The following is a 12764-nucleotide window of genomic DNA, read 5'->3' as shown; positions in this document are numbered from 1 at the left end:
TTAGTTGCAAAATTAGAGAGATAACCAAAAAAATTTGATCTGATTATGAAAGTTGAGCTTTTTCTGGGAACCAAGGCTGCCACACAGTTTTCTGGGAACTAAGGTTGCCACACCGTTTTGTTCACTTGGGTCGGAATCATTTGAACGATTCGACAGCTCCAGTTAGTGTAAAACAACTCTACAGTAAAGTAATTTTTGGCGAACATTATACGAAATTTCCGAAGTTGAACGATTTAAAATGCACATAAATCATCTAATTAAGTGTAATCAAGTGCAGTAAAAGCGTATTGACCATTGGAATATTCAGGACAACCTTTTAAAAGTCAATCTGCCAGCCGTACAACGTATAGGCCTCGGCCATGGAGGAGAATATGTGGTAAATAAACATTGAGAAAACCTGCCACAGCCTCAATAAACCTTAGCAATCGTCGCCATCTACGTCAGCCGAGCCCCAGTGTATCATATTGATGTAAAAAGCTTTCGATGCTGTTCTTGTTGTTTGTATTATTGTTCTAAGTATTATTTTTAAGGACGGCCTTGCCTTGTGTGAATTGCTGACATAGCGCTGCGAAAGAAAGAGACAGAAGACATAGTGAAAAAGAAAACATTTGAGTCAGCAGAGAAGCAGACTGATAGGAAGCTTTTTGTGTTATCAGCAACAGCTGTGTTAATTGGACACGTTGAAGTAATCACCGAAAACAAACGCATTATTGTGTCAACCATGTAGTGCAGTGCAGCACAGTCACAAAGGGGAAGAACGCTTTCCAGCAAATTGGTGATCCGTATGAAGCTTTTCCAATGGCTTATGAGCTGAGCTTTTGTGTTTACTCCTGGTATGAATTCCGGGCATAAGGGACTTGTTTATACTCTTGCAGAGAATATAAAAGTTTTCTAACGCATTAAAGAAGGCACGGAAGGGTACATAAAGTAGATATTTATTTTCTTGATCAGAATGACGAGTTCATCCGTTCTCATGTAAGCTAATTAATCCTTTTTAAATAATTTGGAATCGGCCGAATGGGATCCACATATCATATGTTTCAGAAATGTAAGCCAACCAAATAGAATCCAACAGTTGAATATTGCACACATAGGCTCTGCAAGAGTATCAAATCTTCGGTGTGCTAAATACATCCTTTATTTCCTGATTTTATATATTTTTAATACTGTCTCCCTTTCCGCAGGATAATTGAGCTGGAGTCGGCGCTCTTGGACGACTGCAATGTGAATGACGTTTATAGCATTTGTCAGGGGAAACCTTTGCCGGAGGCACTGCGTCCCGATGTGTGGCAAGTGTGCCTCGATGTGAGGCACAAAAGTGATCAAATGTCGCTCTTTAATGAAATCTACGATCTGCCATTTCAAAATCAACTGCGTGAGGATTGCAAGCGCTATGTGGAACGCATGGGTAACGATGAGGAAGACAAAGTGTCTGTTGTCTCTGATCTGGAATCGATTATGACATTCTACTGCAAGAATCGCAATCTTCAATACGAAGCGGAAAATGGTTGGATTGAACTATTGTTGCCATTGTTTGCTCTCAAGTTGAATCGTTCGGACACCTTTAATCTATTTGAATCCATAAGGGATACATACATACCCAAAGGGTGCAAGCCCAAGGGTAATGTCTTCCATGTATTTCGTTTGCTGTTGCTCTATCATGATCCGGAGCTGTGTACGGTGCTAGATACCAAGAAAATCACACCAGATCTTTATTCATTGACATGGTTCCAGTCGCTTTTTGCCTCCTGCAGCAGCCTCTCTGTGATTATTGCAATGTGGGATCTGTATTTTCAGAATGCAGATCCATTTATGGTTTTTTTTCTGGCGCTCATTATACTTATCAATGGCCGCGAGCAGATTATGGCACTAAAGACAGCGTCCAAGGAGGAAATTCTCAAGTTTCTAATCAATATGCCATGCGCTTTGGAAGTGGACGATGTGCCAGATTTTTGTTCATTGGCCCAGTACTATGCCCTGAAGACACCCACATCGTTCAAGACGGATTACCTTAAGGCGCTCTATGGCAAACAGAATGATACGCCACGTAGCCAGGAGGAGTCCAATAAAGTATCCCAGGCGTTGTGCCTGCCCGTCTCCGTCTATGAGCTTGTGGAGAATTCAGCCACTGAATTTCCAGTTCAGGATGCGGTACGCTTCTTCCTTGTGGACTGTCGTCCAGCCGAACAATACAATGCTGGTCATTTGTCAACGGCATTTCATCTGGATTGCAATTTGATGCTGCAGGAACCTGTGGCCTTTGCAACCGCCGTCCAAGGATTGCTCACAGCACAGAAGCAGGCCATTGAGGTGAATTCAAATGCGGGTGGCGAGCACTTGTGCTTCATGGGCAGCGGACGTGTCGAGGAGGATCAGTATACGCACATGGTGGTAGCCTCATTCCTGCAAAAGAACACACACTACGTGTCCTTGCTCACTGGTGGCTACACATCCATCCATGATTACTTTGGTGATCACATGGCCGACTGTCTGGAGGATCATAGTGTGAACAAATGTCTCGTCTGTCAGCAGCATAATGTCAAGCAGGTAAAAACGAAATAATCTTTGTTCATCTTAAGCAATTACTAATCTCACCTACTTGCAGACAAAGCCTGTGCCGCTCAAGCCGTCAGCAACGACGCCGTCCTCATCGGATCTGTTCAGCAAATTCTCTGCAGCAATGAAATCCAAATCAGCTGAGGTCAAAGGCAGATTGCTTGACATTATTGTGAATCCCAGTTCAAATGGTGCATCCAGCGGCGCTTCCAACATTGGAGCACAATCAATGCCCGCCCAGGAGCGTCATGTCAGCGCCAAGGAGCGCAATGGCAAGCGCTATCGCAATGTGGCGCCCGTCTTCAGCATCGATGATGAGAATGAGGAAGCCTACGATGGTGCTGATCGGGATGCGCCTCAGGCAACTGGCGAGACAAAGGAAATTGTCAATCTAAATCAATATTTTAAGACGGCGGAGATAATCAATGCATTCAAGTGTCAGGATGTCCATATGAATGGCTATATGTACGATAGCCATTTGATTATAACGCCAACACAACTTGTGGTGCTACGTGAACTGGGCGGTGGTCAGGCGCAGATTATGGTACGACGACCATTGGCCAGCATTGTGAAGATTACAGCCAAGAAACGACATCGCAATTTGATAACTTTCAAGTATGGTTTTCCCGATGGAGATGGTCTACTCATCACCGACATGGATCGATTTCTTATACCAAATGCCACAGAGGCCACCGCAGTCGTCTCCAAGCACATTGTCCAGGTGCTCGACAATGCTAAATAAGAGATGTTGATGATAAAAGCCATCTGAAATTACCGTCAATAGTCAGTCCTTACACACACACATACAGATACACACATCTTAACAAACAAGTGCAATGCGTTAAGCTCTGATGCTGTGGACGCTTTAATTTTTAATTGGCAAATGTTTTCCTTAGACTTCTTAAACATTTTATAGTGAATTGGCATATATGAATACAATCCATGATGCAACTGTAATATACATACAAAAACACTTAAAAAATCCAAAAAAAAAAAATGAGCAACAAATATTAAATATATAACCCAATTAATTTTGAGTTCGACTTGTACTAACCAAGTTCCCTACTTTCCCCTCGCCACCCCCTAAATTTTAAGTGTACAAAATAAACGAAAATATACCTTAGAAGCCTTGAGACTTACAATGTGTAAAGATTATAACAAATATTTATTGCAATTAAACAAGGTATAAATAAACTATGTATTATATTCAGAGAAGAATGATGTTTAACAATTTTATAACAGGTGGGAATCAAAACTTAATTGGTTTTCTGAGCGTTTAATGGATTAAGTCTTTTTCATTGTTCATTTTTCAAATGTGGTAAGCGGATTTAACATAATAATTCCAGTGTCAGGTTTATAAGTTTCCTTCGCTTTCAGCTTTGCCACAATAAAATGGCAGATGGTAATAATTGTAAATAAAATAAATAGTAATAATTTATAAATAAATACATTTAAATAGTATAGTAAATTAAGCTCTAGATCTGAAATATTCAAATATTATTTCCAAGTAAATTACTAACATATTTGGTGTGTTCAGATTTTACGATCCGTGCGAATATATTTAGAAATACGATTCCTCTTGCTATATTATTTATTACAAGTTATTATTATTGCAAGTCCTAAAAAATATTAAAAATTTATCAAAAACGATTTAAGTTCACAAAATGGAACCTGAGCAGAAGGAACAAAGCCAACGGGCAACAGCAACCAATTAGCGTTACACACACTTAGTATAAGTACTTAAGGATTAGTGAGAAAGAGCATTAGAAAGGAGAGAGTAGGATGGCAGTAACTAAACATCTGAATTATTTTGCAGACATGGAGCAGGCGCAGTTTGAGCAATTGCCAGCCTGAAGCTACATACGTAAGCAGCCTGTTGGTCGATGTTGGTGTAGTTGTTGCTGCTGCTGCTGCTGTTTTTGTTGTATGATTTGCAGACGGCCGCAATTCTTATCAATGACAATGACGTAGATGGTTGTGCAGACAGGCCGTTGCCGATGGCTCTGCAAAACGAATTTGGGACGATAGAACATTAAAAACTGTTGCACTACGGCCACAAGAAGACAGTTCATTCAGAACAGTCGCAGCACGCGGACAAACAACCAGCAAGGGCAGCAGCAACTACATCAGCAACAGCAGCAACATCTAACCTAAATTAGAGCAAAAACATTTGACTTGTTTACTTAGTTAGTGTTTAGTGCTAAGCTTAAGTGTCTCTGTGTGTGTGTGTGTCTTTTTGAGTGTGTGTACCACACACATTGTAACAAGTGCTTGTAGTGGGATCTTGTTTTTCCTACAAAATGCAACTGCCAGCGCCTGCAACTGGACATAGCATGCTTATGGGCCTGCTCTTATTGCTTGTTGGCCTGGCCGCAGCCGTGCCAGCATCTGTTTTGGCCCAAAACACTGAGTTGTCCACCAATGCGAACAACAAGCAGCAGCAGCAACAACAACAGTTTCAGCAAAGGGAATTGCCGGCAGGTGAGTGTTAAAGTTCAATTTTTGGAAAGCGTGGGCTGCGGTCCTGTAGGTGTGTGTGCTGGTGTCTTTGTGTGTGTATAGCCTACGACAAGCAATGTGTTGTTAATGTTAAAGGTCATTTGAAAATTTCATGTTTGAAAAATGGACAAACGCCCCACGGCTTGTGTTGTAAGTGAGTTCCGCATAAGTACGCTATATCCGTACAGTAAATTCTCACAATAATGGTCTAGCTTTTATGTTAAAAGAACAAAGATAAATGTCTCTTAAGCAACGGCAAAATCCACAGTAAGCAGAATTACGAATAAGAGGTATACAAATATTAATATTCAATATTTACAAGATTTTGATTGATTTTACTCAGAAACAATAAAAAAAGTTTATCTTTTATAATATGCATATTGCTTGAAATTAATTTTTGGTGGATTGTTAAAACAAATGTGTACATATGAGATTTATATTTACTATATATTGCAAAATAAGCAAAAATAAAAATTTGAGACCGAAATATAAATTATTAAATTTAGTTTTACAATTATTACAAGATTTTTGTAAATTTAAAAATAAAAATTGTAGCTTTTAAATAATGTATTTTTCTTGGACTACATTTTTTTCAGTCCCTTAAAAAAACATCTTTCTAACTTTATACTCTATTTTATAAGAAAATTTCTAAATTTACAAAATCTGTTTTCCATGTTTCTATTAAGCTTGGACATTTATTTCCTTTTAAAATAGTCTCTTCTCGTTTCCTACTGAAACTTTAAAATTCCAATGAAGAATTGTATTCTCAATTTTGATATAATATATTCTTTCAGTTAAAATAATAAGTTATTTTGCTAGACATTTAAAAAAATTGGTCCTAAATAGTAAACAGAATGCAGCGCACTGAAAACATCCTTTGATCTTAGCTGTGACTTAAGAAATCTTTTTATTTATTAAATTTATTTTTGTTAAGTCCATTCAACAATTTGTTCGGCATTAGGCTTAGTCAAATTTTACTGTACCTGGGTGTGTGTGTGTGTGTGGTTGCTAGTGTGAGTTACTTGTAAGTTGAGCACATTAAGCAAAACGCCCACGCATGCTTCAAAAGCAGAAGGCAAAGAACCACCTAGCATCCTGTTCTTATCTCCGTTAGTCAACAGCTCCCACCCAACCCCTCTCTCCGCTATAGGGACAGCGTGTTCCATTTTTCGCTGTTGGGCTTGCAGGAAATTGCGTAGGTGTTTGCCACAGAGGCAGCTTGATACGACAGCTGGTAAGCAAACTTGTAAATTCGGCCGATTTCACAAAATGTTGTGCTTTCATTGTTGTTGTTCTTGCACTCTATTGAGAGCGTTGGCTTAGGGTAACATTACAATCCTGTTGAGCCATAAAAAATACACACATACATATACATACATACGTACATGTAAAGTTGGTTACATACATAAAAGCTACACCTACGCAATGCGTGGGCGGCTGCTGCACAAAATGGCGTCCAGCCTCCTTTGTATGCATGCCAGCGGTTCTATATATGGGTGTATCTGTATGAATGTGTGTACGTGCGCGCGAATTCATTTCTATTTTTAGACATCGCGTTCAACAGCAGCAGCAGTGGTTGTTGTTTTTTGCTGTTTGCTTTTTGCTCCTGCAGCGTCTACTGCCTGACGCCATTTGTCTTAAGGATTTTCATGCGCGCTTAAAAGTATGCAAGTCTTATTTATAAACTGCCAGTAGATCTTAACTCGTTAATTAAGCGAAAATTGCGGCTGCTTAACAAGATTTCAATTAAGAATTTCAATTAAGCTTAATAGTTTTAAATGCGCTTAAGAATATGCAATTTTTTTAACTTAGCTCAGCTATGGTAACTGTAACTATGGTTACTGCATTTTTATAAGGCTCTTAGCTTGTAATTTCTAAGTATGCTTAAAAGTAGGCAATGCTTTTTGTTACTTCACTAACAGAACTCAACCCTATTAAACAAGAAAAAGTTTCTTCTGCCTGCCGCCATTTCTATCAAGGAATGGCTCAAGCGCGCGTTTAAAAGTAAAAGTAATACATTTTAAACGCAGCTGTTAGGGGAACGATCATTTTAAATCATAATAAACATCTTATGTATTATTAAATAGCAATTGATTTTGTTATTCAATATTTATATAAGTCGTTACTCTGCTGTTGGACAAACAAAGCATATGTCATGAAACATTCAATAGCTGCTGTCAATTGCAAAGTGCAGACTCTGGGGTGCTCACCGCAAATTTCTATAACAAAGAAATGGAATGGACGGCGACAGGCAGCTTTTACTAGCCGCAAAACCAGCCACATTTCCATTTTCATGTCACAAATTTTCCATATGCTGTTATTATTAAGTTATTTTCAGGCCACACTGCCAGCGGCTGTTGATTGTGTTGCTGGCATTGTGCTCTCGTTGTTATTCTTCTTGTGTGGTATTGAGCAGCAGCTGCTTGCCCAGGACAACACAACAGGCTCAGCCACAGGCCACAGCACAATCTCAACGTTTTATATGTATGCGTGTGTGTGTGTGTGTGTGCTTTGTGTGGAAAAAATTGAAGAACAAACAACTTGTTGATATTTTTACAGTTCAGTGAATATTTTCATGTTAGCTGAGCAGCAGCAAAAACAATAACAGCTACAAGTACATGAACATGGAGGACAATGACAATGCGTAGAACGACGTCAGCAAACGTCAGCGCATATTATTTAGTTGCCTGTTTTATTTATTTATGTAGACGCCTGTGCCTTTCCCACTCTTCCCCCGTGCACAATTTCTCGCCGGAAGACAGCCAGACGATGCAGAGCAGGGAATTATTATTCTTCTTTATTCTTGTTGTTGTTGTTGCCGGCTTTGGTGGCAAAACACATTTAGCCAAGGTTTAAGTTCTTGGTAACGTTTGACAAGGCAAACATATGGTCAAGTTGCTGTTAGAAAAAACAGCTCGAAACTGGGTTAGTGGACTTAAGCATACTGGGAAAACCACAAGGAATAGTTTACAAACAAAGGTGGGGCTACAAAACCCAAGGGTTTTCCATTTTCTGCTGAAATAGTCTAGTAAAACCTTTATTTATATCCTAGTTTAAATGCAGCCTTGAATGAAAGATAGAAACTGAAATGGATATTGCAAAGAAATTCATTCGTAATGACAAAATGAATAAAAATACGGAATGAAATACAGTTTCTTAGTAACTACTTCAAAACACTTTTAGACTTCGGTTAAAAATACCCTGAAAATAAGCTCTTAAAATATAATCAGCATTAAATCGCTATTGTTACTACTGGTACATATTAGGTTGTAACTATTTATAATAAATAAGGATTAAATATTCAGAGGCTTTCCTGAAATGTTAATCCACCTTTATGCAACAAAGAATGCCAAGGGGTTTGGTTAATCTACAAATTTTCCTGCAAATTGACACAAAAGTGAACTTTGAAACAGAGTACAGGTATCGCTCCAATTAATCATATCACAATAATATTCCAATGATGGCCATAAAAAACGTTTCTATAAATGAACAGATTAGGATTGCAATATTTGAATTTTTACATATAAATCATTGTTAATCATTTGTTTACTCCACTCACTTCGTTATTGATTGAGATAGAGTGATAAAACATTCCCATATCGAGTGCTATGTTGATAAACGGGCGTGTTTAACGGAATATATATAAAAAGAATCCCCATAAAATACTCGTAGCAATAGGCTTGTTACCATATGTGATTTGGCACGACAAATTGAGCTCTGGATCATGATACGAATGAGCGCACAAGTTGACTTTCAGATAATTGATAAGTGTTAACTCAAGTTTAATTACCAGCAACAGGTTCAACAGCTAAGTCGATTTAATTAGCGTTGTGTAAGGATAACAAAAGGAAGAAGCAGCTGAAGCAGCAGCAAATACGATTAGACATAATAATGTCAATGTGTATTAGTTGTTATGGTGATAACTAACTAACTAACGCCAGCTATTGCCTGTTAGCCAGAAACTACATAAATATAAACTTTGACAGCGCTAATTGCAATTAGTGGCAGCGTCAACCATCGATGTATAAAATATAATAATGAAAAAATATATATGTATGGAAGGACTGAACCAATTATGGCACTGGGACTTTTGCTAATTGGTTTCGCCTTTTATTGAATCAAGCTGGAACATAAATTGAAATTCTCTTGACGGGCTCCTAAAAGCACGCAATGGGAAATTACATTTAATTTTCTCATTTTCCTTTTTTTTTTTTGTATGTTGCATAGTAAAACGTTCGGAGGATTCAGCAAGGTGCCAACAGCAGATAAAAAGTCAAGTCCGGAAATTGTGCCAGCTTCTTTTAGTAATTCACCACCCGCCAGGAGCATCCCGAATGAGCAACCACAACCACAACAACAACAACAACCACAAGCTGGTCTCTATGCCTTGCCCAGTAATGATGAGATCCTGGCTGCCGTCGCTGCTGCCGCTTCCAGCAGCCAACAACAATTGCAGAGTGATCCTACAGCTTTGGAGGAGGCAGTGGCCAGTTCCACAATGCGCAAGCGTGGGATCAACTATGAGTATAATCCTTATATGACTGTGACTGGCAATGATTTTGGTAGCGATGTTCCGAGCGGTATTTGGGCAGATGATTATGAGCCCACTGCCCCTGTTAACTACAATTACAACAATGAGCGAGAAGTGCAGGATACAGATGAATATGTGCCAGAGCGACATGGTAAGTTCTCCCGTTGGGTCCAACTGGCCAACTCCAATCAATCTTTTCCGTTTCCTTTCCTCAGTGAACAGTGCCACAGGCAGTCGCAATAAAGCCTATGACAATCTGCAGAATTTGCTCAATGCCGAGGCCTATTTGGAGAGCATACCCCTCTCGGTGCCCCTAAACTATGCCAATCGCAATTACAATCTGGATGAGCGAAACAAACGTGGCATTTACTACAACTTGGCCAACAATGGTGCCTACAGCGCTCCGGCCGAGAATACGAATCTAAACAAGTATCGACGTTTCGGCGATATGCGGTAAGTCGACTATTAAACTTTTACATAAGATCAATCATAACATTTGACAGCAACCATTAGCATTAATATGAAAGCATAACACTAACATTAACATTTGTAATAGAGATGACAACAGCATGTTAAGAAATTTACATTTTAATATCAAAGCAGTACTGTAAATCCAAATAAACTCTTTTCACCTGAAATCGAATTGAAATATTTTTAAATTAACATTTTCCTACCAAACAATGTTTACTTTTTCATTAACATTTTGCTTAATTCTTTGCTAAATAGATAACATTTAAACAAAATATCTTTTACTATTACAATAACATGCTCAAATGTTAACAGTATGATGTTAGCAGTTTTCCGTCAAGACAAAATAAACCCAATTTCACCTATGTCAGACTATGAAGCTTTTACTAAAAAATGTTATAAAGCTAACATTATCTTATTTAAAAGGGATTTGTGTGCCAATTAAACTATTTATTTTGATCCTGAAATAAACTTTCAACGTTTTACTAATAAAATAAAATGATATTAAAAAGTTATTTTAAGAGCTTAGCAAACAAGGGCTTAAAGCATTTTAACGTTTTATCTTTTTCTTCCTATCGCGTTGTTAGCCTTAAACGCGACACCACTAAACTGACTCCAGCTGATATGTTAGCACTTGTTGCTCTGGTCGAAGCCGGAGAGCGTGCTCGCCAGGAAACCGATGTGGATGCCGGAGTCTCCTTGCCTTTGGTCGATACTGAGGATGTGAGCTATGTGCATGCAGGCAGCTGGTTGGATGCACCGACACCACAACAACAGACACCGTCATTGGTTGACTACTATGGCATTCCAGTCGAAGCGCAGGTGGTGCCCAAGTACGAATATGTGCCACGCCCACAGAAATACATAGGCCGCAATAGCCGTAAGTTCAGGAATAAATCAAAAAATAAATGTAAGTTAAGCTAAATTTAATTCGTTAATTGCAGGATTCGGCTCCTCTAAGCGTTTCATGGTCGCCAAGAAGAAGCGTTCCGTGAACCAGAGCCAGTTCATAAACGAACCAGTTGGTGAACGAGGACCCAACTATTATGGAGAAAAGTTTTTTTAAAAATCAAGCGATTTAGTTAATGGAAGAAGTCGATAGCAGGAGCGAGAGAGGAGAGAGAATATAAAAGCTTTCAAGCTGAGCTTTCCACTTTTATTGATAACCACATCATATAACAAAATTTGAAACCCCAATCATTTACCTTTGCTCTACTTTGCAGAAGTTCGAAATTATAAAAATAAAACCAAAAAAAATTACTTTAAACAAAGTGAAAATATCAATTTAATGAGAAAGTGTCAACGTCATGTGCAATTTTCGTGTAGAATTTGAATTTTGAAACAAAATACATATAAATTAACGCGGTATTGTAATATCTAAGCATATAAATATACGAATATGAATTATTGTATGTCAAGAACATAATCAGAATCAATGTTTTTAAAAAACTTACAACAGGGTTGACAAATTTTGTCTAATGCGAACTTACCTAAATATGCCTAACCTAACCTAACCTATTTTAAAGTAAACCTAACCTCACTTAATCAATGTTAATGTCTATGGAAAGGTCTGCAACTCCAATTGTAAAATTTAACTAAAGAGAAAAACAAAACCTTCAACACTATCAATTGTGTAATATTTAAACTAGAGGCTTCCCAAGTAGTACAAAACGAATGATGAAAATAATAAAAAGACAAAGATGTGAAAAAGAATATAAATGAAATAATAAACATCGATATCTACGATAGTTACTTTTAAAGAGCTCAACAACAAAAAATTATTTTTTTGCGCCACTACACTGTACTACACCTGAACTATATATTTACACTGTGCCACAAACTTTTATACAGATACGTGCCGACTTGAAGTAAAGATCATATAAACGTCGACGTCTTTAACTATTCTGAAAACATTAAAATATACAATAATCAAAATATATGAATACAGACTATATAATATATGTATATGAATACTTTTTGTCAAGATTAAGTGGCTCAGCGCATAAATATTTAAAATATTCTATGTCTATTCCAGAGAACAGCGTATTAAGACGCGTTAATTTATTTCATTGAAATTGTCTGACTGTTTTATTGAAAACAAAAGAAAAATTAAAATCAATATATACATACTACGATTATATACAATACATACTTATACATACAAAACTTATATACAAATTTATTTAAAGAATATTGAAAAGAATATAAATAGCGTATATAAATGAATATAAATGAAATAATTAACATCGATATCTACGATAGTTACTTTAAAAGAGCTCAACAACAAAAAAGAATGTTTTGGCGCCATTGCACTGTACTACACCTGAACTATATATTTACACTGTGCCACAAACTTTTATACAGATACGTGCCGACTTGAAGTAAAGATCATATAAACGTCGACGTCTTTAACTATTCTGAAAACATTAAAATATACAATAATCAAAATATATGTATACAGACTATATGATATACATATGTATATGAATACTGTTTGTCAAGATTAAGTGGCTCAGCGCATAAATATTTAAAACATTCTATGTCGATTCCAGAAACAGCGTATTAAGGCGCGTTAATTTATTTTATTGAAATTGTCTGACTGTTTTATTGAAAACAAAAGGAAAATTAAAATCAATATATACATACTACGATTATACACAATACATACTTATACATACAAAACTTATATACAAATTTATTTAAAGAATAT

General features: G+C 37.3%; 2 protein-coding genes across 2 annotated transcripts; both read left to right on the top strand.

Annotated features, from left to right (window-relative positions):
* Positions 1 to 156: 156 nt before the first annotated feature.
* On the top strand, positions 157 to 3769 carry LOC117780941 (TBC1 domain family member 23). The gene is made up of 3 exons (XM_034617637.1): positions 157 to 376; positions 1185 to 2547; positions 2606 to 3769. The coding sequence occupies exons 1-3, from the start codon at positions 360 to 362 to the stop codon at positions 3296 to 3298; spliced, it is 2073 nt and encodes a 690-aa protein (XP_034473528.1). The 5' UTR covers positions 157 to 359; the 3' UTR covers positions 3299 to 3769.
* Positions 3770 to 4677: 908 nt separating this feature from the next.
* Positions 4678 to 11767, top strand: LOC117779747. Its single transcript, XM_034616045.1, has 6 exons — positions 4678 to 5037; positions 5324 to 5345; positions 9283 to 9737; positions 9802 to 10039; positions 10642 to 10934; positions 10999 to 11767. Exons 1-6 carry the CDS (start codon positions 4857 to 4859, stop codon positions 11118 to 11120), a joined length of 1311 nt encoding a protein of 436 aa, XP_034471936.1. The 5' UTR covers positions 4678 to 4856; the 3' UTR covers positions 11121 to 11767.
* The last annotated feature ends 997 nt before the right edge of the window (positions 11768 to 12764 follow it).

The sequence above is a fragment of the Drosophila innubila genome (assembly GCF_004354385.1).
Source record: "Drosophila innubila isolate TH190305 chromosome 2L unlocalized genomic scaffold, UK_Dinn_1.0 4_B_2L, whole genome shotgun sequence".
Taxonomy (NCBI): Eukaryota; Metazoa; Arthropoda; class Insecta; order Diptera; family Drosophilidae; genus Drosophila; species Drosophila innubila.
This window is presented reverse-complemented; position numbering and strand designations above follow the sequence as displayed.

Coding starts and splice junctions, on each gene's coding strand:
- LOC117779747 (XM_034616045.1), top strand. CDS start 4,857: ATGCAACTGCCAGCGCCTGCAACTGGACATAGCATGCTTATGGGCCTG. Junction 9,738..9,801: donor ATATGTGCCAGAGCGACATG/GTAAGTTCTCCC, acceptor TCCTTTCCTCAG/TGAACAGTGCCACAGGCAGT. Junction 10,935..10,998: donor ATACATAGGCCGCAATAGCC/GTAAGTTCAGGA, acceptor CGTTAATTGCAG/GATTCGGCTCCTCTAAGCGT.
- LOC117780941 (XM_034617637.1), top strand. Junction 2,548..2,605: donor AGCAGCATAATGTCAAGCAG/GTAAAAACGAAA, acceptor ACCTACTTGCAG/ACAAAGCCTGTGCCGCTCAA.